Source organism: Gymnoscopelus microlampas (genome assembly GCF_963454915.1).
Source record: "Gymnoscopelus microlampas genome assembly, chromosome: 2".
In the NCBI taxonomy this organism is placed as follows: domain Eukaryota; kingdom Metazoa; phylum Chordata; class Actinopteri; order Myctophiformes; family Myctophidae; genus Gymnoscopelus; species Gymnoscopelus microlampas.
In genome coordinates, this window is record NC_139939.1 from 6,974,834 (window position 1) to 6,998,520 (window position 23,687).

General features: G+C 40.1%; 1 protein-coding gene across 1 annotated transcript; it reads left to right on the forward strand.

Annotated features, from left to right (window-relative positions):
- Nucleotides 1-1,410: 1,410 nt before the first annotated feature.
- On the forward strand, nt 1,411-21,408 carry LOC311053632 (uncharacterized protein; the record flags this gene model as incomplete). The annotated part of the gene is made up of 7 exons (XM_084069267.1): nt 1,411-1,491; nt 7,589-7,721; nt 7,822-7,926; nt 8,017-8,277; nt 16,943-17,068; nt 18,464-18,547; nt 21,068-21,408. 7 exons carry the CDS (start codon nt 1,411-1,413, stop codon nt 21,121-21,123), a joined length of 846 nt encoding a protein of 281 aa, XP_083925393.1. The 3' UTR covers nt 21,124-21,408.
- Nucleotides 21,409-23,687: the final 2,279 nt, after the last annotated feature.

Here is a 23,687-nt window from a genome sequence, read left to right on the forward strand (position 1 = left end):
AACACCTGTGAAGGAAGTGATAATATGGCTGCTGTGCATAGAGCCTATTGTTTTCCCCCGGTTGTTTTCACCCGAGATTTTGAATCGGCCCCTCTAGACCAGATATCAGACGCGCTGGGGCAGGCTAGTGTAGGAGAGACAGGCAGTAGGACAGTTTGGTTGAATGAATGAATGAATGTATTTGGTGATAAAAGGACAGAACACTTCCATGAAATATATTGTCTCTTTCGGGTGGAAACCTCCTGTGTCCAAAACTGTTACTTTTCAAGATTCACATTAAAAAATAGCAAAAGTAGCAGATCTACAAGCTCGAATACTTTTGATGCTTTTGTGTGATGCTGTAGTATGATAAAGTAGGGCATTCATTTAGGATACAACACAGAAAGTTAGAATAAAGAGATAAGAGGTTTCTGCCCGACAACAACGATACACAATATCACTGGGGATAAAAACACAATAAAGCCCTTAGACAGTGTAGGAGAGACAGACTGTAGGAAAGCTGGGAGGGAGACAGTGTAAAATCAAACGTAAAAAAAAGAATTAAAATAAAATGATAACATTTAGGTATACTGGTAGCATCATCATCATCATGTATATTTATAGCATTGAATATTATGTTTTTGTTTTCTCCATTGCCCTCAGTATCTCCCCAACACACACACACACACACACACACACACACACACACACACACACACACACACACACACACACACACACACACACACACACACACACACACACACGCCATTGCTAATCTGTTTCATTATCTTTATGGTTGGATGCAATTCTCAGCCAGCACAGTAAAATATAATGACACAACCAGATGCTCTAGTTAATTGGAATGCAGCTCACAGATTGGATATCCGTTTGGACAATCTGATCTGTGGTTGATATCATCTCTGAGTCACCTGCCGGTGCGTGTGTGTGTGTGTGTGTGTGTGTGTGTGTGTGTGTGTGTGTGTGTGTGTGTGTGTGTGTGTGTGTGTGTGTGTGTGTGTGTGTGTGTGTGTGTGTGTGTGTTGTGTAAAAGGCTGATAATAGACATTGCCATTTTGTCAAGACACGGTGAATTACAGAGACTGAGCATTACATTTATGGAAACTTGATTGAATTGTCCACAGAGTGTGTGGGGAGGGGGGGAGGGTGCCTCCCGGTGGGTCAAACAGGTAGTGCACTGTCTTTATGAGTGGTTCTCAACCTTTTCTGGATCGGGGTCCACTTGAAAATCTCAAAATGGTTTGCGGTCCACCCACCAGATGTGATGCGATACGAGAGTGCGGTCCAGCCAATACCAACTCGGGACTCTGTTAACTAAGTAAATGTAATTAGTTACTTTACACCACTGGTGAAGTGTTAGGTTTGTTTGTTTGTCCACCATGCAGTTTGGAAGATGGAGGCCTGACAGACATGAGTGTGCGAGCGGAGCCGTCCTCCCAGCAGGTCGCTGACGATGTCTCCATGGAGGAGCTTCTCAACCAGCTCACAATGGTAGGAACATCTCACCAGGCAGCCGCCACCGTTATGCTGCCTCCACACTGGAGGCCACAAAAGCTTTAACAAACAGACAGACAAACAAACAAACAATAAAAAAGCTTTTTAAAAAAAAGAAAAGAAAAAAGTGATAGTGGTCAAATGCAGCTGCTCTATTTGCATGTTGGTACCTACATTATTTCAAAAGTGGGTTCAGATTCTATTAAATTAGTATTTTTAAATTCGTATTTGTGATGATTTTTGTCTTCTCGCGGCTGCCATTGTTCAACAAAGCAGAAAAACTCACGAAAATATCTCTCTATCCAAAATGAGTTAATTCCACAGGAAGACTCTTCACATACTAGAATATGTCTGACACGAATGTCAGAGCTTAAATGTAAATGTAAATATGAAATAAAAGCTTAAACATGTATAGAGCTAGCAATAGGCTCTATGCACAGCAGCCATATTGGAAAGAAATTAGGCCCCTTCCTTACTTCCTTCACAGGTGTTACCAATGATACTAATGAAGGCTCTGTCCCATTTAGTGTAGCACAGTGGTTCTCAAACTTTTGAATTTCAAGGACCCCCATAACTCTCTGCAGTGTACAAATGGAACCAAATGGATCCTTTTACGGGTCCATTTGGTTCCATTTCTACACTCTTAGAGTTACACACCCATAAGGGGCCATTTGGAACCCCCTCAAGGAACCATGAGGATCCTTGGACCACACTTTGAGAGCCACTGGTGTAGCAGACTGTTTCCAGTGAGCCAACGTGCACAATATCAGCACCCTGACTCTGTTTGACCAGAATGGAACAGAGCCTTCATTAGTATTATATTGGTAACACCTTCGTCCATAATGTTGCAAAATCACGGTACGATCTTTAAGCTTCAGATCAGTCTGCAAGTGATTCCAGGCTGCAGGAGAGCGCACATGAAGGCTTGTTTGCCAAGTTCAGTTGGAGCTTTAGTTAAGTAGCAGGGAGGGAGTCACTTGAAAATTCAAACTGTATACTGGTTTTGTGTAATAATATACCCACGTCCCACGATGCTGATGTTTTCTTTCATGTGTTGCAGGTTCTTTGACCAGCCTCTGCACACTGGGAAACTTCTCCACTGTATTTATCCCCTGATTGCCTCATCCCATGTATAACGTACCGATGATGATACTGAGGACATTACTGAAACCATGTATAATGTACCTATGATGATACTGAGGATATTACTGAAACGAGCAGTCTGCTCATTATCATTACACACCAACTATCCTACTGTCCATTTCCAGCAAGTAGGGCTGTCACAATCATCACATTTTCAGTTGCCGATTAATTGTCGCATAAATAATTGCGATGAACTATTGACATTGTGTTTTTGGCATTGAATACTGGAACATAAATCTAAATTGCATTTCTGTTTTCCTTTTAGGTTTGTACGCAAACAATTGCACAGGGCAGAGATACAACAAATAACTTACATAGAACAAACAAATGACTGACAATGGTCGGTACCGATAATCAAAATAAATAATGTGCTAATAATAATCTAATAATCTTATACTTTCAAAAATATTTAAAAAGAGCTTAAATGCCGGTCTACAAGCTTGCAACACGTCACATTGCTATGTGTTGAGCTTGTAGATGAGCTATTTATTTATTTTTCAACAGATGAATTAATACAGGTACAGATACATGGAAACAATTCTGATGATTATGCAAAGTAATTATCTCAAATAATGATGTAATAATTGTGACAGCCCTCCCAGGAAGTAGCCGTGACCCAAAATATCTCATTTGTAACGGTGGAAGATGTGTTTATATAGTAAATAGATTTCTATTGATTTAGTTGTTTCATGTATTGTTTTTGCATGTTCATTATTATGTACAACATTGTAATTTACTTACAGTATTTTGCCTTGCTAGATATTGTTATATGTGAATGTTTAAGACAGTGAAGTGTTCAATAAATAGAGTATAAGTTTGAAATAACAGTTAGTTCATAGTGTATTCTTTCTTGAAATACTTCTGTATGAGAAAACCCATTAACGTATTAATTAATCCACGTGTGCATTGTGATGTAAGTATGTTTAGATAAGAGATAAATACAGTGCAATGTACTGTACTGTAAGTCATTGCATAGGACAGTAATCTTAGAACATGTCAATAGACCAAGTCCTTTCTTTTTTCTTAAAGGTATACTATGTAATGTATCTAGCTTTCTGTTTCTAGGTGTGTGTGTGTGTGTGTGTGTGTGTGTGTGTGTGTGTGTGTGTGTGTGTGTGTGTGTGTGTGTGTGTGTGTGTGTGTGTGTGTGTGTGTGTGTGTGTGTGTGTGTGTGTGTGTGTGTGTGTGTGTGTGTGTGTGTGTGTGTGTGTGTGTGTGTTGGGGGGGGTGCTCTCTTGCATTTCCATTAACAAACATTCACACAGAGTTTGAAATACAATCTCTTTGTACACATCCTTGCGCTGTTATTGGCTGGAAGCTCTCAACAGGTCAGAAGATAAGATTTGTCTTAAAGAATTCAACATTTTTCAAACACGTTTTCAAGCCCTTTCAAAAAACCTTGAATAGCCAAGGCTAAAATCTCAGATGACACAGATGCTTTCCCGGTTTTAATGGGATAAGCAATGCTTAAAATTAAGTGGTGCAAAAGGACTCAATTTAAAATTAAAAAGAGCTTTTAGATTGCCGATTTTGGGCAAATATTTTACTTTGGGGACCCAGACATTTTGACAGACAACTTGATTAAACAGGGTGTCTTTCGGTTGAAGAAGCTTAGATTTAGTTGAAAACACACATACTGTTTGTCTGGAGACTGTCCAGAACTGTCTGGACTTGTCACTCTGCGTCAAAAGATTTGAACCTAAACACAGGACGCCAAACAGAGCTGATTCTAGAAAGGCTTCTGCCAAACAAAAATAAGTTTTACTCTTGTACCTGTACACAAAATGAAACAATAAAGCACAACCTTGAACCTTGAGACACAAGGAACATACTGGAGCACTTAGAACACACACACATGCACATGCACACACATGGATGTTCAGACACTCACACACACACACACACACACACACACACACACACACACACACACACACACACACACACACACACACACACACACACACACACACACACACACACACACACACACACACACACACACACACATGCATAGTTGCATTTGTTATAGGTCCATGGTTTTCACTTCTGGTTTATTCTCTGTGTGTGTGTGTGTGTGTGTGTGTGTGTGTGTGTGTGTGTGTGTGTGTGTGTGTGTGTGTGTGTGTGTGTGTGTGTGTGTGTGTGTGTGTGTGTGTGTGTGTGTGTGTGTGTGTGTGTGTGTGTGTGTGTGGCTAAGCATCATACCACACAGGAAATGCATGTAGATGCTTCACACAACCAAAACCAAAGGGGTTTATGTAACAACATAACTGTCACTTTGTTTGTCACGATGACATTCGCATCAACCTTATCACGTGAGTATTTATTTCAATCTTATTATCTTGATTTTTACCATTAAATAAATCAAGTTAGAGCAACATACATACAATATACTTAATTGTGTTCACTAACACTTTGCTTTGCTTTGCTTTCATTTTGCTGATGCTCATGTCAAAGACATGCATGATTGTGTTGAGTCAACCTAGCCTGTAGAAATAAAGTTTATAATGTTACACACAAGAGCTTATTTAAACATCCAGCCTTTCATTGACAGGAAGACAACAAGTGGTATAGAGATAGAAAGAGACAGAGCATCTAATACAGAATATGTGAAACGAGAAAGTAAAGAGAGAGACAAAAAAGAGAGAAAAACAATCTGAAACACATGCACAAAACAGGAAGTCCAAGAGGAAAACAAATATAGCTCAATCTTTTTCATGTCAAAGACCCCAAAAAAAAAATTTGCCCGCGGACCCCTATCTGAAAAGATGCGTGTGTGTGCGTGTGTGCGTGTGTGCGTGTGTGCGTGTGTGCGTGCGTGCGTGCGTGTGTGTGTTTGTGTAAAAGGCTGATAATAGACATTGCCATTTTGTCAAGACACGGTGAGTTAAAATGTTTCAATAATATTCAAAATTCGTACAATCTTTTTCAAGATTGTTTCAAGATTGTTTTTAAAATACTTTCATAGTGAGCTTGTAGATCGGCTATATGTACTGTATAAGTGGTAAACTGATTTTGATGCTAAATTAACTAATTCAGCTGAGGACCCCCTCCTACTCCCTCAAGGACCCCCCTGTAATTGCTAAGCAGCCCACATCTCTCATATAAAAAGGCCTCACTTCACACACACACACACACACACACACACACACACACACACACACACACACACACACACACACACACACACACACACACACACACACACACACACACACACACACACACACACACACACACACACACACACACACAGTGCAGTAAAGGTCACACACTTGCACTCAAAAGACAACAATGGAAATAAGCTCTTGATCCTTTCTCTCATTCAACCATTGTGTTGTGTTGTTGACGTTGACGTTGTGTTGTGTTGTGTTGTGTTGTGTTGTGTTGTGTTGTGTTGTGTTGTGTTGTGTTGTGTTGTGTGTGAATGATTCATTGATCATTGGAGTGAATGTTAAATCATACTGCTGGTGGTCTGTGGTGTACATGTGATCAATGAGAAAGTGTTTGGTTTTCTGTCACAGTGGCTTATAATCAGTGGTGGAAAAAGTACTCACATGTTTTAAGTAAAAGTATCAATACTGCAATGTAGAAATACTCTGTTACAAGTGAAAGTCCGGAATTCTAAATTGACTTGAGTAAAAGTACAAAAGTTTTGGTATCAAAATATACTTAAAGTACAAAAGTAAAAGTACATTGTGCATAATGTCCCTTTTCACAAGTTCAAAATGTATTAAAATTCTTTTGAAAATAGGCGATCTACAAACTCACAATGCGTCGCATCGTGACACATTATGAGCTTGTAGATCTGCTATTTTTAAATAGCTGAAATGTATATAGGGCTGAAGTGGTTAGTGTGCTTTGGCTAAAAAGTAACTAGTAACTAAAGTTGTATTGGATTAAAAGTAAAATATTTGGTTCTAAGATATAGTAGAAGTAAAAGTACTGAAAACTGGAAATACTCCAGTAAAGTAAAAATACCTCAAAATTGTACTTCAGTTCTTGAGTAAATGTAATACTTAGTTACTTTACACCACTGATTATAATCCATAAATAATAATCCATAATGAGCAGATTTCTCATTGGATTAGATCTAGTCACATTTCAGGTGATTAAAGTTCGGTGGATCATTAGTTCTCTGTGGATGGAATGTATGCAGCTCTACATTACATGCAGGCTGCAGGACAATCATAGTTGAATATTGAACTATGATTCATGTGCTTTGCAAAGGGAAACATTATTGAAACTTAACTTGCACTTAACATTTAATTAACTGAACTAATAATACATAAATGAACTATTGAACTGAACAGAATGGACAGACAAATGTATAAACTTTAGGTGAACTTAACTCTGGATTAGATATGATTATTCCAGTTATAACGACTGGGTGCATGTGTTTTCTTTTCTTAACCACATGAAGCTGCTCTCCCATTAACATGTGTCTCCTCTCTCTCTCTCTCTCTCTCTCTCTCTCTCTCTCTCTCTCTCTCTCTCTCTCTCTCTCTCTCTCTCTCTCTCTCTCTCTCTCTCTCTCCACACAGTGGTGTATCTCCTCGCCTGTTGTGGACCTGCTCAAACAGAGGGTGAGACAACTTCAATGCATTGCATTATGGGTAGTGTGAGACAGGCCATCTGATGTGTTCCAACCATCCTGTTAATTAATACACAATAAACGTTAATTCAGGGATTTACAAACACCACCACAATCCATCTAACAATCTATATATGATTGTTCTGGATTCATATAGAAAATGAATAGGCATTGTTGACCATGTGAATAGTCCAAATTGTACATATTTAGATAGTAGAGGCTCTTTTTATTCATTTTTACACTACCTTGAAAAGAAGCACTATAGCTAAGTGGTGATCATATTCATTATCTCATGGTTTTATCTTCCTGTCACTCTCTCTCTCTCTCTCTCTCTCTCGTCCTGAAAGAGTTCAGTTCTTTGAATATGAGTCCATCTCACTGAGTTGTGAGGAAGAAGAAGGGAGCTCTACACTGGATTGGTTTGTGAGAAGAAACACCATTCAGAGGTTGAATGAAACCTGTAACAATGAATGGGGATCCACCAAAGGTATGTAGGGACCAGACATACAGACAGACAGACAGACAGACAGACAGACAGATGGATTTTAACTGAAATCTCCCTTTCTTCTCATTGTGATTCTGTGTAGGAGAGGCCTGTGTCATACAAGACCTAAATCCTTGGGACAGTGGAGTGTACTGGTGTCAGTCCAAGTCAGGAGAACTCAGCCGATCCATCAACATTACGATATCTGGTACAATCAATATAACTACATGAATATAATCAATATAGTGCAGTGGGTAGACAGATGTTGATGTCATAACTCAACTGCTGTTGGTTCCAGATGGAGATGTGATCCTGGAGAGTCCTCTACTTCCTGTGATGGAAGGAAGTGATGTCACACTCCACTGCTTGTCCAAAGACATCGCAACTGGTAATCCATCCTCTGACCTCCCTGCTGATTTCTATAAAGACGGATCCTTCATCAGCACTGAGTCTACAGGACAGATGACCATCCACAGTGTTAACAAGTCTGATGAAGGATTCTACAAGTGTCACATCTCTGACCTTGGAAGGTCACCAGAGAGCTGGATGCATGTGAGAGGTGAGATAGTCAGTCATGCAATAAGGCAAAGCAAATAAATAGATAAATGGATTACAAGACAAAGTGTTTAAAATTCCCACTAGTGGCTGTGCTTCTCTGCTACATCCCATGATAAAAGAGGCTTGTATCGATCAACCGACCTTCTGAACGATATTGTCCATCCATAGAATCTCACTGACAGGGTTAACATAAATAAACTGATTTGTATTGGTGGTTCTGTGCTACTCTTGGTCACATACCTGCTTAGACAGAACTGAAATGTTTAACATGTAAAATAGATTCATAGCTCTTAAAATGTGTGTTTAAGAGAAATCTGTGTCTCTTTCTGCTTCAGATTCTCCTGCCTCCAAAGACAAGGATCTGCCTCCATATTTCTACCCTCTGGTGGGAGCTGGAGTCTCCATCTTTCTGCTGATTCTCGGTCTGTGTGTCTGGATGAAATGCAGAGGTACGTCAATAATGTTCTCACACATAGACATTACAAGCTGTAAGATTCTACTTGATGTGGTGTCACAGTTCTTTGTATTTTTTTTCTTCATAGTTTTCTATGAAGAAAAAAAAAATCACACCCTGTGTGAAGGAAGCGGTGCCTTCGGGGCGGGGCTAAACTAATTTCAGTTCATCCCTATTGGTGGTCTGAGTCCACTTACCAAATTTGTACTTGGTAGCATGCTGCAAACTGGAATAATGGCTGTTTAAAGCCCAGCCAATGGGCAGACAGAGGGGGTGGGGCTTAAGTAATTACAGTTCGTCCCTATTGGTGGTTTTAGTCCATGTACAAAATGTGTACTCCGTAGCATGCTGCGACTTGAGTTATGGCTGTTTAAAGGCCAGCCAATGGGAAGACAGAGGGAGCGGGGCTTCAGCAATTAATACTCGTCCCTATTGGTGGTCTAAGTCCACATACCACATTTAGACTTGGTGGCATGCTGCAAACTGGAGTTATAGCTGTTTAAAGGCCCGTGCTCATACGGACGGACATAACATAATTACGGACGGCCACACAGACACTCTGGGGTCCCTGGACCCCTCTTTGATAACCAGTGGTACGTGTGGCCAATGAGAGGAGAAATGGAATAGCCGATGTCCAAGTCCGTGTGTGTGTGTGTGTGTGTGTGTGTGTGTGTGTGTGTGTGTGTGTGTGTGTGTGTGTGTGTGTGTGTGTGTGTGTGTGTGTGTGTGTGTGTGTCTGTGTTTGTGTGTGTGTGTGTGTGTGTGTGTGTGTGTGTGTGTGTGTGTGTGTGTGTGTGTGTGTGTGCGTGTGTTTGTATGTGTTGCTTCTTTGCCGTGCTCATATGGACGGACGGACACACAGACACGGTCAAATGTAGAGCGGTTGGCACCGCAAAAAATATGGGGGGAAAAAATGGAATTTATTATGACTCAACTAACATGCATGTAACCCATTCCACTTAACTGCTGCAGACTATAAAAACGAGTCCTTTCTCATAAAGCTTATGAATATGCAAGGTGCAAAGTATGTGGAGCTCCGTCTGGTAGGAATAACTGTGTACATCACTAGCATTGGAAAACAATGGGCCTTCTTGGGTGTAGATGTTATTTCTGTCCAGAAACATTTCATCACTTGCATAACCCTGGTTCTCTGATAATAAGTGAGGTGACTCACTATGGGGAACACTCCAGAGAAGTGTCCCTGTCTGGCTATGCTAACTAGTTAGCAGCAGAGCTGGTTCTGATTAGCAGTGCTAACCGGCAGCAGATAAATACCCCTCTTTATGTCACACAAATCTCATTTGCATAGTTTTCCAAAGATGGCTGCCCTGTGTGATTTATGTATACATTTCAAATTCAAATGTAGCCTACCATGGCTTTTCAAATAATTATGATGATGACAATATGTTTTTGATATAATATATCAAAAACATATTGTCATCATCATAAATATTTGAGAGATATGTGTCATCACTTTTGCCAGGAAATCGCTGGTGTTTACATACGCTATTTTTTTCCCTTAATTTACAGATCCATGTTGTGTCAGGTAAGTACAGTATTTATTTATCTATCTATCTATCTAGATCTCACAGCTGGACTCACCTAACTCAAACTCATTATGCTAGGGTGGGATGGCTCAGGGTAGAGGACAGAGTACAGTGACTTGCAATGGACCTGGTTTTCCTTGATACTCAAGGGACCAGTGCCCATGTACCTGTCTGACTACTTCGAAAGAGTGAGTAACGCCCACGGACACAACACCTCATTCCCACCAGATTCAGCACAAACATGGGGATGAATTCATTCTACTAGTATGCCACCAAAAACGAACAACCATCAAAAAGTGTGACTCCCTACCCTCCTTCAAACCCACCATAAAAGAGCACCTAGACAAGTCTTCTAGCTTTCCAAAATACATTACCCCCAACAGTTTTTCGGTAAATATACTTTTTTTTGTATGACTCTGTGTCTTGATGAATCTATCTATCTATATAAATACTATGTTTTCTTTCCTTTTGTTTGCAGACCTGTTCAGTCTCAGGGAAGCAGCTCAGCTCCAGGCCAGAGGACCAATCAAAGTGGGGCTCCTGATGATGTGTACTACCCACTGTGGCATGGTCAGTCTTAAGCCATATCACCTCCCTTTACGAAGACCAGGCTGGGCCGTCGGAAGGAGTATATGAACAGGGCTATAGACAGACAGACAGACAGACAGACAGACAGACAGACAGACAGACAGACAGACAGACAGACAGACAGATAAAGTAAGTGTGTGAAGTACAGGATAGAGGTATGATTAGGAATAGAAAGTTAAGAATATAAGATGTTTTTATAATACTGATAATAATAAATTCAATAGACTTACAGTCTGACCATAATAGCCATCTGCACTTGGTCTGACTGAGTTAAAATAAAGTATTAGTCTGTACCATCTGAACCAATGGGTTTGTGCCTTAAGTTGATTAGCTCTATTGTTAACTTCTAGTTCTCTGTAAAGAGCTGGACAAAAAGGAACTGGACCTCATTCTGACCATCAGTTAGTTGAGCTGTAACAGGTTCCACATGATGTTGTTGTTGTTGTTGTTTTTGTCTTGTACATTGGAGATTTTATGAATGTATTGATTTAATGTTTCTGTACATTTTTATGTGTGCATACACATTAAAGCTGCACTATGCAACTTTCCTCTTCTACCCTGGATTTGAACCGGGTTGTGCTGACATTTTTACCATTGAGCTAATAGAGCCTGCTCGCTTGCTCAGGGGAATCTTGACCATCAGGTCAAAATTTGTGTCAGATCCTGTGTCTAGACGAATACAACCACCCCAATTGTATATAAGTTATTAACACAACACTGATGAAAGTGCTGTCAAATGGATCTAAAATCATCAAAGCTGCTGCATCACTTGGAGACAACCCATAGTCACTTAAAATAAAAACCTGGAACACTTCCAAACTATTGTCAAATCTCTCAACGGCCAACAGACACTGAAGAGACAATCAGTTATGTAGGCTATACGTGGTGATCAAGCATCGAAAGCATCTTATCAAGCTGCATAAGGCTTTCAACAACAAAAACGTTGTATACAGTATGCAACTGCAACACTGTTTCCCACTCTGTACTAGTGTTTTATATTTGTGATGATATTGAATGTTTGGTGCTATTCCTCATTTGTTGATGAATTGAATACCTAGGACCCCAATGGAAACAAGACCGCAAGGACATTGTTGGTGTTATGCTTTTAGACAAAGTGTTTGACTGTACTCGTGCTGTTTTACATTTCTGTCTAATAAAATATTCAAACCGATTCAATCCTTGCTTCGTCTCTTTCTCAGCTAAGGGGTCCTTGGCCTGAACATTTTTGAAGACCCCTGCTCTACAGCAATCATTATTATCAGAATATAGAGATATTAAACACATATTTTAACAAGAAATATCACACATTTCATGTTGTGCACATATAGTACATTTTACTGTTGACGTGTTGAGCTATAACAGACAGCGTGCATATTTAAGTTTCATTCAACACCTCTTGTCGACCAGCAGGTGTCCTACTGTACCTGCAGCTGGTATCCACTAGGCCGGGTCCTAACATGCATAATAGACAGGCTGCTGTCTACAGCTTATTTGATTCATGTATAGCTTATACTAAAAATAGTATAGGCTATACACACGTGTGTGTGTGTGTGTGTGTGTGTGTGTGTGTGTGTGTGTGTGTGTGTGTGTGTGTGTGTGTGTGTGTGTGTGTGTGTTTGTGTGAAGTACATATACATAGGAGCAGTGGTGTAAAGTAACTAAGTATATTTACTCAAGTACTGTACTTAAGTACAATTTTGAGGTATTTTTAACTTAACTGCAATATTTCAAATGTTCAGTACTTTTACTTCTACATCTCAGAGGCAAATATTGCACTTTCGCTCCACTACAAAACAACCACTTCAACCCTATATACAGTACTTTTTGGCCATTTGAAAATAGCTGATCTACAAGCTCACATTGAGATAAAGACTGCAGGGCTTGGACATTTTGTTTTCTCTCCTTATAGAGCAGGGGTGGGCAACTTTGATGATGGAAAGGGCCACTATATTTCCACACTCACTCCAGAGGGCCACATTGCATATACTGTCGGGCAGACACCTCTGTATTTTTCGCCATTCTTTGTCACACAAAAGTAGCAAAAATAGCCGATCTACAAGCTCAAAACGGTTTGCAGAGCGACACGTTTTGAGCTTGTAGATCGGCTATTTTTGCTATTTTTGAATTGGAATCCTGAAAAGTAACATTTTCATTTAATTCCAAATGCATTTAGTTATACTTATGTTAGCTTTATGAACTTAAATACGAATACATTGGACATAAAAAATACAACAGAATTGTAATACTAGTCATTAAGCTACTAATATAGACAGAAGTAATTAAAGCGGGTCATGTTTGCATATTTGGAATTGTAACAGCTGAAATCAATAATATATCAGTATTCTAATATTAACCTGCGGGCCGCATTAAGTGAAGGTGGGGGCCGCATGTGGCCGCCGGGCCACCAGTTGCCCATGTATGTTATAGAGTGTGGGTTTTACTAAGAAACAAGGAAACTGACGTGTTCACCGCAAAACTCTTCACAGTATGATGGGTTCCAACTTAAAAGGATGTAGCACTTTTAATGACGCATAGCAGCATGCGTGCGTATGTGAAAGTGGCCTATGTGTGTGTGTGTGTGTGTGTGTGTGTGTGTGTGTGTGTGTGTGTGTGTGTGTGTGTGTGTGTGTGTGTGTGTGTGTGTGTGTGTGTGTGTGTGTGTGTGTGTGTGTGTGTGTGTGTGTGTGTGTGTGTGTGTGTGTGTGGTTGAGGGTCTTAACATAAAGGAGGCGCTTAACAAGAAGCAGAGGGGTCGATGTCAAACAACGTAGGCCAATAGCTGTCACTTTGCAGTTTGTCACGATGAAATTTGCATCAACTTCTATAGTATCATGTGAGTACTTTATTTCAATTTTATTTACCATCAATTTTATTTACCATTACCATTTATTTACCAATGATATTTACCATTCAACTTTATTTAGTCATGGCAGAGCTTATTTTCATTTACATTTATTCAATGAGACGTAAGTCTCTATTTTGTTACCAAATAAGGTTATTAAAGTGGTTTTGTGTTTTTACCTGGAGAAACATAGAAGCTCAAGCTGTGGTGGTTGTGAAGTAGAACTATAATAACCATAAGTCTGGATGTCTGTTTGTATCAAAGAAGGCTAACAATGAGGTTAAAGTCTAGAGGTCTGGCAGCCAGTCTGTCAGCCATTACAACAGCCTGCCATACTAATGTGTTCTACTGGGCTTGGCTGATGCTCATATCACTAAAATGTTTGTGGTCAGTCAACCTACTAATGTCGCTCACAAGAGGACATTTAAACATCCTGTCTTTCACTGGCAGAATGACTTCTTTTTTTTTTACCAATGTGTAGAGAGATGAAAAGAGACGTGTTAGAGGTGTGAAAACGAGAGGAAGAGAGAGAGATACAGACAGGGGGAAAATGTACGTGACTGAAACAGCGAAACAGGAAGTCAGAGAAGAAAACACAATGAGACAATGCATTGCACGTGCGCCCACACATACACACACTCACACACACAAACACACACATGTAGAGGGTAGGAGAGGTCACACACTTGCACTCAAAAGGCCACAATGGAAATAATGAAAAATAGTCACATTTCAGGTGATTCAAGTTGTGTGGATCATTAGTTCTCTGTGGATGGAATGTACGCAGCTCTACATCACATGCAGGCTGCAGGACAATCATATAGTTGAATATTGAACTATGATTCATGTATGTTGCGAAGTGAAACACTATTGAAATGAACTTGAATAACATGATGAACTGAACTACTATGAAATGAACTATTGAACTGAATGCAATCCAGAACTGAATACATTTATTTGCATAACCCCTGGATTAGATAGATATCTGTCTTATCATGTGTAAACTCTCAGCCTCTCTCTCTCTCTCTCTCTCTCTCTCTCTCTCTCTCTCTCTCTCTCTCTCTCTCTCTCTCTCTCTCTCTCTCTCTCTCTCTCTCTCTCTCTCTCTCCACACAGTGGTGTATCTCTTCGCCTGCTGTGGACCTGCTCAAACAGATGGTGAGACAACTTCAATGCATTGCATTATGGGTAGTGTGAGACAAAGTACAACGGGTAGTCTGACAAAGCCCCGACACTATGACTCAGACATATTGGTCGGATCGGCGGATCAGTTTAACACGTAGACTCTCTATAATGGAACTGAGTTGCACTGTACTGGGTGCGTTCTTTTTCGATCTAAATTGCCAAAAACAGCCGAAGTACAAGCTCATAACACGTTGCAACGCATTGTGAGCTTGTAGATTGGCTATTTATGGCTAATGTTCCACTCAGAATATAGGGATGCTGGGGTTTAAGTGGTTAAATGTGAAGTATAAAGTTATTTTCAGTATGTAAACGGATATTCTCTCAAGTTTTACTTGTGACATACTGTACTGTATCTTTGGGGGAAAGATTTACATATAGCATAATATGACATAAAGGAAAGGTGCTATAAAGTAACAATGCAATTCAGGGGTGCCGTGGATGAAAAGGTTATTTAAAGGAGTGCCCTGAGCCAAAAAGGTTGTGAGTGTAGCAGCCCGAACCTCTAGTTGGATAAAATTGGTATCCCGACCTGACAAAATGCTATCCACCCAAAAAAAGTATGTTGATGTATAATTGTTATAGATTCAAATAGAAAATGAATAGGCAATGTTGGCCATTTGAATAGTCCATATATTAGCATTGTAAATACAATGTATTTATATATATATTTCTCCTCCAAAGCGCTTTACAATGTATTTCACATTCACCCATTCACACACACATTCAAACACCGATGGCGGAGGAAACCATGCAAGGCACCAACCTGCTTGTGGGGAGCAATTAGGGTCTTGCTCAAGGACACTTGCTAAAGGAGTCTAACCTGGAACCTAACCTGGAACCTTTGGATCCCAAGTTGGCCACTCTACCTCAGAGCCATACTACCCTGAAATGTACTATAGCAGCTATTGTGCTCTCTCTCTCTCTCTCTCTCTCTCTCTCTCTCTCTCTCTCTCTCTCTCTCTCTCTCTCTCTCTCTCTCTCTCTCTCTCTCTCTCTCTCTCTCTCTCTCTCTCTCTCTCTCTTCCAGTGTCTGTGAGAGTCAGTCCTGAAAGATTTCAGTTCTTTGAATATGAGTCCATCTCACTGAGCTGTGAGGAAGAGGGGAGCTCTACACTGGGTTGGTCTGTGAGAAGAAACACCAGTGAGAGGGTGAATGAAACCTGTAGCTATGAATGGGGAGTCACCAAAGGTATGTAGGAACAGACAGACAGACAGCCAGACAGACAGCCAGACAGACAGCCAGACAGACAGACAGACAGACAGACAGACATCTCTTTTTTTTATTGTGATTCTGTGTAGGAGAGGCCTGTGTCATACAAGACCTGTATCCTGAGGACTGTGGCGTTTACTGGTGTCAGTCCAAGTCAGGAGAACTCAGCCGTTCCATCAACATTACGATCTCTGGTACATTCAATATAACTACTGTACAATAATATAATTACTATTGTAGTGGATAGACAGATATAATTGTCAATGTCATGACTCAACTTGCTGTTGGTTCCAGATGGAGATGTGATCCTGGAGAGTCCTGTACTTCCTGTGATCAAAGGAAGTGATGTCACACTCCACTGCTTGTACATAAACAAGACAACATGGAATCCATCCACTGACCTCCCAGCTGATTTCTATAAAGATGGATCCCTCATCAGCACTGAGTCTACAGGACAGATGACCATCCACAGTGTTAACAAGTCTGACGAAGGATTCTACAAGTGTAACATCTCTGACCTTGGAGAATCACCAGAGAGCTGGATGCATGTGAGAGGTGAGATAGTCATGCAATAAGGCAAAGCAAATAAATACATAGATTACATAGATTAAAAGCTCCACTAGTGGCCCCTAGAGGCTGTGCTTCTCTGCTGCACCCCATATTATCAAAGTGATTCTGATCAATATTGTCCATCCTTAAAGTCTGAAATCTGATTCGTACTCTTGATCAAAATGTAAATGTGTACCTGCTGAGACGTTACTGAAATGTCTGACGTTTAAAATAGAATCCCATCTCATAAACTGTGTGTTTAAGAGAAAACCTTGTCTCTTTCTGCTTCAGATTCTCCTGCCTCCAAAGACAAGGACCAATCTTTTTCTCTGCCTCCATATTCTTATGCTCTGATGGGGGCTGGAGTCTTCACCTTTCTGCTGATTCTGGGTCTGTGTGTCTGGATGAAATGCAGAGGTACGTCACACACGCACACGCACACACACACACACACACACACACACACACACACACACACACACACACACACACACACACACACACACACACACACACACACATTCAGTGTTTTTTTTAACACATTAAAATACTATATGTATAGCAGTAGTGGCTCAGAGCTTCTGCCTGGTGACCAAAAGCCTAATATCTCCCCGGCCTAGAGCAGAGGTCTTCAACATGGGGTCCGGGACCCCTAGGGGGCCCTCAGAGCTACTATAGGGGGTCCGCCAAATCTTTGTGTGATATGATTTAGTTATTTTTACATTAACCACTTGAAAATAGCAGATCTACAAGCTCTCAACGCCTCGTGCTGCAAGGCGTTCAGAGCTTGTAGATCTGCTATTTTTGGCAAAGAGGCTTATAGGTGTAGAGGGGAAAAAGAGCAGACTAAGTAAAAAAAAAAAATTACAATTTCATACAATATAGAGTAGGGGGTCCCTGCTTCATCTCTGTCTTAGCTAGGGGGTCCTTGGCCTGAAAACGTTGAAGACCCCTGGCCGAGAGGGTAAGGTATTGGCTTTCCACACGGGAGACCCGCGGGTTCGAAATGCAATACCTGTGTAGCAGAACCTGTGCAATGTGATATGTACATTCTACATGCCTGTTCAATATTATTTGATAAATTACATATTTCATCACAGCATGCACTTCCAAAACTTGTTCCCACTGATCATATTGTTTACATTAGTCTCTGGAGACAGACTGTTGGCTCACACAATGTCCAAGTGCTTGCACCTAACAGTAAATCAGCTCATCGAATCGCAGAAAATGAGGGGATGTCCCGCCTCCCTACACTTCCGTTTCACCTTCGCATGCAGGCGGGTCAGGGTGGCTGTAGCTTAGTGAGTAGAGAGGATGTCTGACCCGGCCCCGGTCTACTGTATGTGTCAAAATGTCCCTGAGCAAGACCCCTAACTGCTCCCCCCAGCACTCATCCTAGCCATCTGAGCAGGGGACCCCTGTTTCTGACCAAATACTCTATAGCAATGATTACTATCAGAAAATAGAGCCATTTCACACCTTTCTGAAATGTTGCTTTATCTGCCATTGATCCATTGAAGTCCATATTAAAGGCCAGTCCACACCAATGCAACTCCTTGCAACTGCCATTGGAGATAATGGTTGCAAGCAGGGGCAGATTCAACCTTCGTGGTGCCCAGTGCTACGGGCCGTATCGTTGAGGTTGGGGCCCTGTGCTGCAGCGCCTAAAGTCCTTGCATTAAGCCTACACTGGTTGCAAGTAGTTGCATGTTGCAAGGAGTTGCGTCATGAATGATTGGTGTGGACCGTCCTTAACATATGAACTTATTGTTATTGATAATTGATGTGATGATGAGTGTTTGTGTGCTGCAGGCAGGACAGACACACAGACTGCAGATGTGTCATTTTATGCCAATGTGAATGTGAAACAGGAAGATAAACACAGCAAGAGGAGAGGTAGAGTAACTCAACACGACACTACCACTGTGTGCTAGTTAGTACATCGATCAGCCATTCTCAACCTGTGGGCCGGGGCAACAATTAACACATTTAAAACCATTTAAAAAAACAAAACAATGATCATATAGGACATTTTAGTTTGTTTGTGTACGTTTAGGCAACACAAATGTCTATGAAGTAATGAATGTGATTGATGACTATGAAAATAATACAGTATACTGTTTAAATGTTTTCATGTCAGACTGTTGTCCAGGGTTATTCATAACTTTGAGGTTAAGTGGCAGTTGAGTAAATATCCAGTAAACAGAGATATCTGAGTCACTTACCCATTCAATCCGGGAAAGCATCTGTGTCATTTTAGATGTATTTGGCTATTCAAAAATAGCAGATATACAAGCTCATAGCGCAGCACCGAGTGAGCTTGTAGATCTGCTATTTTTTAAATAAAATCGTGAAAATGTGTGCAAATCTTTGAATATATTTTTAAAGCAAATATTTGTAACTCAAATCTTTGCATGAACTGAAAGATTTGCACAAATCTTCCACGATTGTTCAAACAACAGCAGATTTACAAGCCACGCTATGATATGAGCTTGTATATCTGCTATTTTTGAATAGCCAAAGAAATCTTAAAATGACACAGATGCGTTACTGGTCTTAATGGATTAAGATAGAATGGGAATTGAACTCTGTCAACAAAATTGAGTGATGAATACACACCAACTTATTCATCAAACTGTTCAATTATTACTCACATTCTGCAAAGCTTCTAATTGTCTTTCAACTCATGTTTCACTCACAGAATCATCGAGGCCTAAATGTGTCGCTGATCCAATTTATTCAAATATGGAATGAGTCTACAAAATGGATGTGGAGGTAACAGATCACCGGCAAATGTTTTTTTTACTATTTCTGAAGCTGTACATTCCACAGTTAAGGAAGTGTTATGACAGTAGATAAAATGCCAGACTACATAGAGTACAGAAGTCCTGACGTCACTCGTTCATCCCCTGCGTCGCGGAAGTAATTTCTCTATGGAGAATAACATTGGGTCATCTTAGAATGGTCTCATATAAGAATTGTGGTCCAAAAATAAACAAACTGTCTCGGCAATATTGTCAGGGAGGTGGCTCTGTATCGTTTATGATAGTCAGTCACTCATATTTGAAACGGTCTATTTCTGGCGAAAATGTAATTCGGTGGAAGTAACATTAGCGTTTTCTCACCGTCAGTTGATGCTTCATATCCATAAGAATCAAACCGCCAGGATCATTTGTTTATTTTTGGAACACAGTTCTAATTTGACGCGATATTAAACACGTCTATGGGAATTCAGAATGGGGGAGAAAAACTCGACCCAGGTAGGATGCATAAATTACATCAGACTTCGGTGCTCTATTGTGTTGCATCATGTTCAATGACAGTCTATCATGTACATTTTTGTAACTTTGTTTCAGGTCCTCAGACGTGTAGGAAAATCCAACATGACAGATGTTCCATACATCAAATCACCATAGAAATAAATGTATAGAGCAGTGGCTTCCAACCTTTTCTGGATCATGGCCCACTTGAAAATCTCGAAAGCGTTCGCAATCATCCCATCTGATGGGTGGGCCGAGCTAAGGTTAAAAAAGAAAAAAAAATGAAAATCTTCATTTTTTGCTAATTATTTGGGGGCCCACTTGCAATATCTTCATGCCCCACAGGTCGGGAATCTACTGTGGCAAAGCCCAGAGATTAAAGATCTCAGGTGCATGCGAAAGATTTTATTTTTTTGCAAAATATTGTATATCGTTGCTGTCAGGCAGAAACCTTATAGGTTGCCTCGCAAGGCATTGTGTGCTTGGAAAGTATATAGTAACCCTCAAAACTACAACACTTGAGTTGATTGGATGAACATTTCTCTCAATGAAAGGCTTATTAATTGGATGGTGAGGATACTAAATAGTTTTAGACAGCTGGATTAAAGATGTGGTATCTATATGGAAACAGTAGATAGCCGTCTAGACCTTTATTGTGGAATATCTATGGAGCCAGCTGCATCAGTCCTTCAAGATCTGGGCAGTGACCACACTGAGTCTAATCATGTCAGTTTTGAACCAACATTCTATGGATTAGAGTCACCCAGTAGAGAGTTTCTGTTTTGTTTTAATCTTTTCTTCTTTACTTTTTACGCATGGTCATTCTTAATGAGCATACATTGTGCAGGTTGCTGGTCCACAAGACCATGATAATACTGTATATGTTGCTGTATTATAAAACCCTGAATAGATGTGTGTTCATAAAGAGTTTATTTTATATCCATATTGTGAACCCATGAGGTGAGAGGTAATCATCAAGACACAATGGTGCTTAATGGTTTCCTTTCTTTTATTGTAAATATACTTTCAAATTATTTTAAGATATGAACATTTTCGTGTTTTAACATATTTTCAAAGGGTTTTAAGTTGTGAAAAGGTTTTTGTTTCATTGTAAACATGTTTTTAATGATTTAGAATGTATTGTTGACTGTTGCAGGTCTCCATGGAGGAAAGCTGGTCATCTGGCCTGTTGTTGTGTGGCTGTTCACATAACCACAACATTGCCATTATCTGTTGCTTTTATAGCTTTGTATTATTATCACTTTTAAATATATATTATAATATTGTTTGTGTTGTATTGCTGTATAAATCTGTGGGGAAAAACAAATGGACATTCCATTCATATCAAATCTGTGCTTCCTTGTCAGCCACAGAAGAGGAAGATCATCAATCCATATTTGTTCTGTACGAAGAAGTGTTGTTATAGTTTCCATAGCAATCAGCTATCCAGTAAAATCTGAAAAAGAGTGCTGTTTGACTGTTCTGGGCCTACCTGTTTACTCTCACTGGTATGTGTATGATGGTGTTTTCAAAGTCATTGAATAATAGCCAGGACCCTGAGCTGGTATTATTAAAAAACATTAATATTTGTGTCAGTTGAATGCATAATAAAGTACCTTTATTTGAATTTAAACTGCTCTGATGTATCTATTAGGGTTTAGATGATAATGTTACAGTAAATGGTGCATTTATATATAGCGTCTCAATATGCATGATACATTCACCCATTCAAAGCGGAGGAAACCATGCAAGGTACCAACCTGCTCATCAGGAGCAGTTAAGGGTTCAGTGTCTTGCTCAAGGACACTTCGACACTAACTAAGGGGGGAGCTGGGGATCAAACAGAGAACCTCAAGCGCCTGCTCTTCCTCCTGAGCAACTACCACCAAGGGGGTGTTTATGCTATTAATGTGATCAGTAGCTGCAATCACTATCAGCCAGAAGGTGGTGCTGTTTGCCAAGCATTGTATAGTTGCTCTGGATTATTTCCAATTTTCAGAGGCAAATATTGTTCTTTTACTCCACTGCAATTATTTGAAAAATTTAGTTACCAGTTACTTTGCAGATATAAATGATTATATATTACAATATACATTCACCACTTTAGCCATATTTTATACATAGGCTATTTGAAAATAGCCGATCTACAAGCTGAGCTTGTAGATCGGCTATTTTCACTTAGTACTTTTACTTTTGGTACTTTAAGTATATTTTGATGCCAATACTTTTGTACTTTTACTCAAGTAACATTTTGAACACAGGCCTTTTACTTGTAACCATTTTCACTTGTAAATGAGTTAATGTGAAGAGCTGTTTAGATGTTATCAATGTCTGCTTTCTGACATTGAAATGGAGTTGATGGCATTGCTACCTACACTATGCATCATAAAGTGACTGGTGTTTGTTTAGAATAAACCGCGTAGTAGGTTTTTGATGGATTGATTGAATACTTTATTAACATGTTTGATAACAGTACGACAGTACAGTCAAAACAGCTGTGCTAAACACACCCTGTTGGACATAATAGTAATTTTATATCAAATATTTTGCACAAAGAAATCATACACATTCACCCAATATCTTTAACCTCTGGGCATTGCCACAGCTGGTGTTCAAAACCCAATATACGTATATAACTATACATACAATATACATTAAGTAACCCAATATACATACTTGGGACAAAGTTGGAACAAAGTTGATTACTATGAGCCAACCAACATTATTCACAAATTCAAACTTTAAAATCGCTCAACTCATGTACAAAATCAATAACAGTAATATAGCTGCAAGCAGCGATAATACAGGGCCAGACATGGAAACTAGAGAGAGAGAGAGTTTGTGTGTTTGTTTGTGTGTTTGACAGCTTACTAGTGGCTTACTAGTTACAACACAGCCATCATGGGAGGGAGGGAGAGAGAGAGAGAGAGAGAGAGAGAGAGAGAGAGAGAGAGAGAGAGAGAGAGAGAGAGAGAGAGAGAGAGAGAGAGAGAGAGAGAGAGAGAGAGAGAGAGAGAGAGAGAGAGAGAGAGAGAGATGGATACTGGAGAGAGAGAGAGAGAGACATGGATACTGGAGAGAGAGAGAGAGAAGAGAGAGAGAGAGAGAGAGAGAGAGAGAGAGAGAGAGAGAGAGAGAGAGAGAGAGAGAGAGAGAGAGAGAGAGAGAGAGAGACATGGAAACTGGAGAGAGAGAGAGATAGAAACGGAATAGATGAGAGAGAGAGAGAGACATGGAAACTAGAGAGAGAGAGAGAGAGATAGAAACGGAATAGATGAGAGAGAGAGAGAGAGAGAGAGAGAGAGAGAGAGAGAGAGAGAGAGAGAGAGAGAGAGAGAGAGAGAGAGAGAGAGAGAGAGAGCACCATGGAAACGGAATAGATTGAGATTGTAGATCGGCTATTTTCAGAATGAAGTATGTCATACGTTGAAAAATGTACTCTCAAATATGCATTTCAGGTTATCTTTACCATTTGCACATGTATTCATTGATACAGTCATGTTGTTTGCAATTCAACTTAAATGAAGTCTGCAAGTGAGGCTTGAACTGACAACCTTGTGATTGTGAGGCACTCATTTAAGGGAGACGCCATTGGACCAACAGACAAGGAACTGTGAAAAAGGAGATCACACAGATGATACAGTTTCAAGCAAATAGCTGAAAATCCTGGGTTTAAGTGTTTTTCAAACTGCTCAAAATTGCGGACAATCTAAGGGCGGAGCTTACTGGTCAAAGCGATAGATGTGTTCCTCATGAGTCAAGGCACAAGTGTAAGC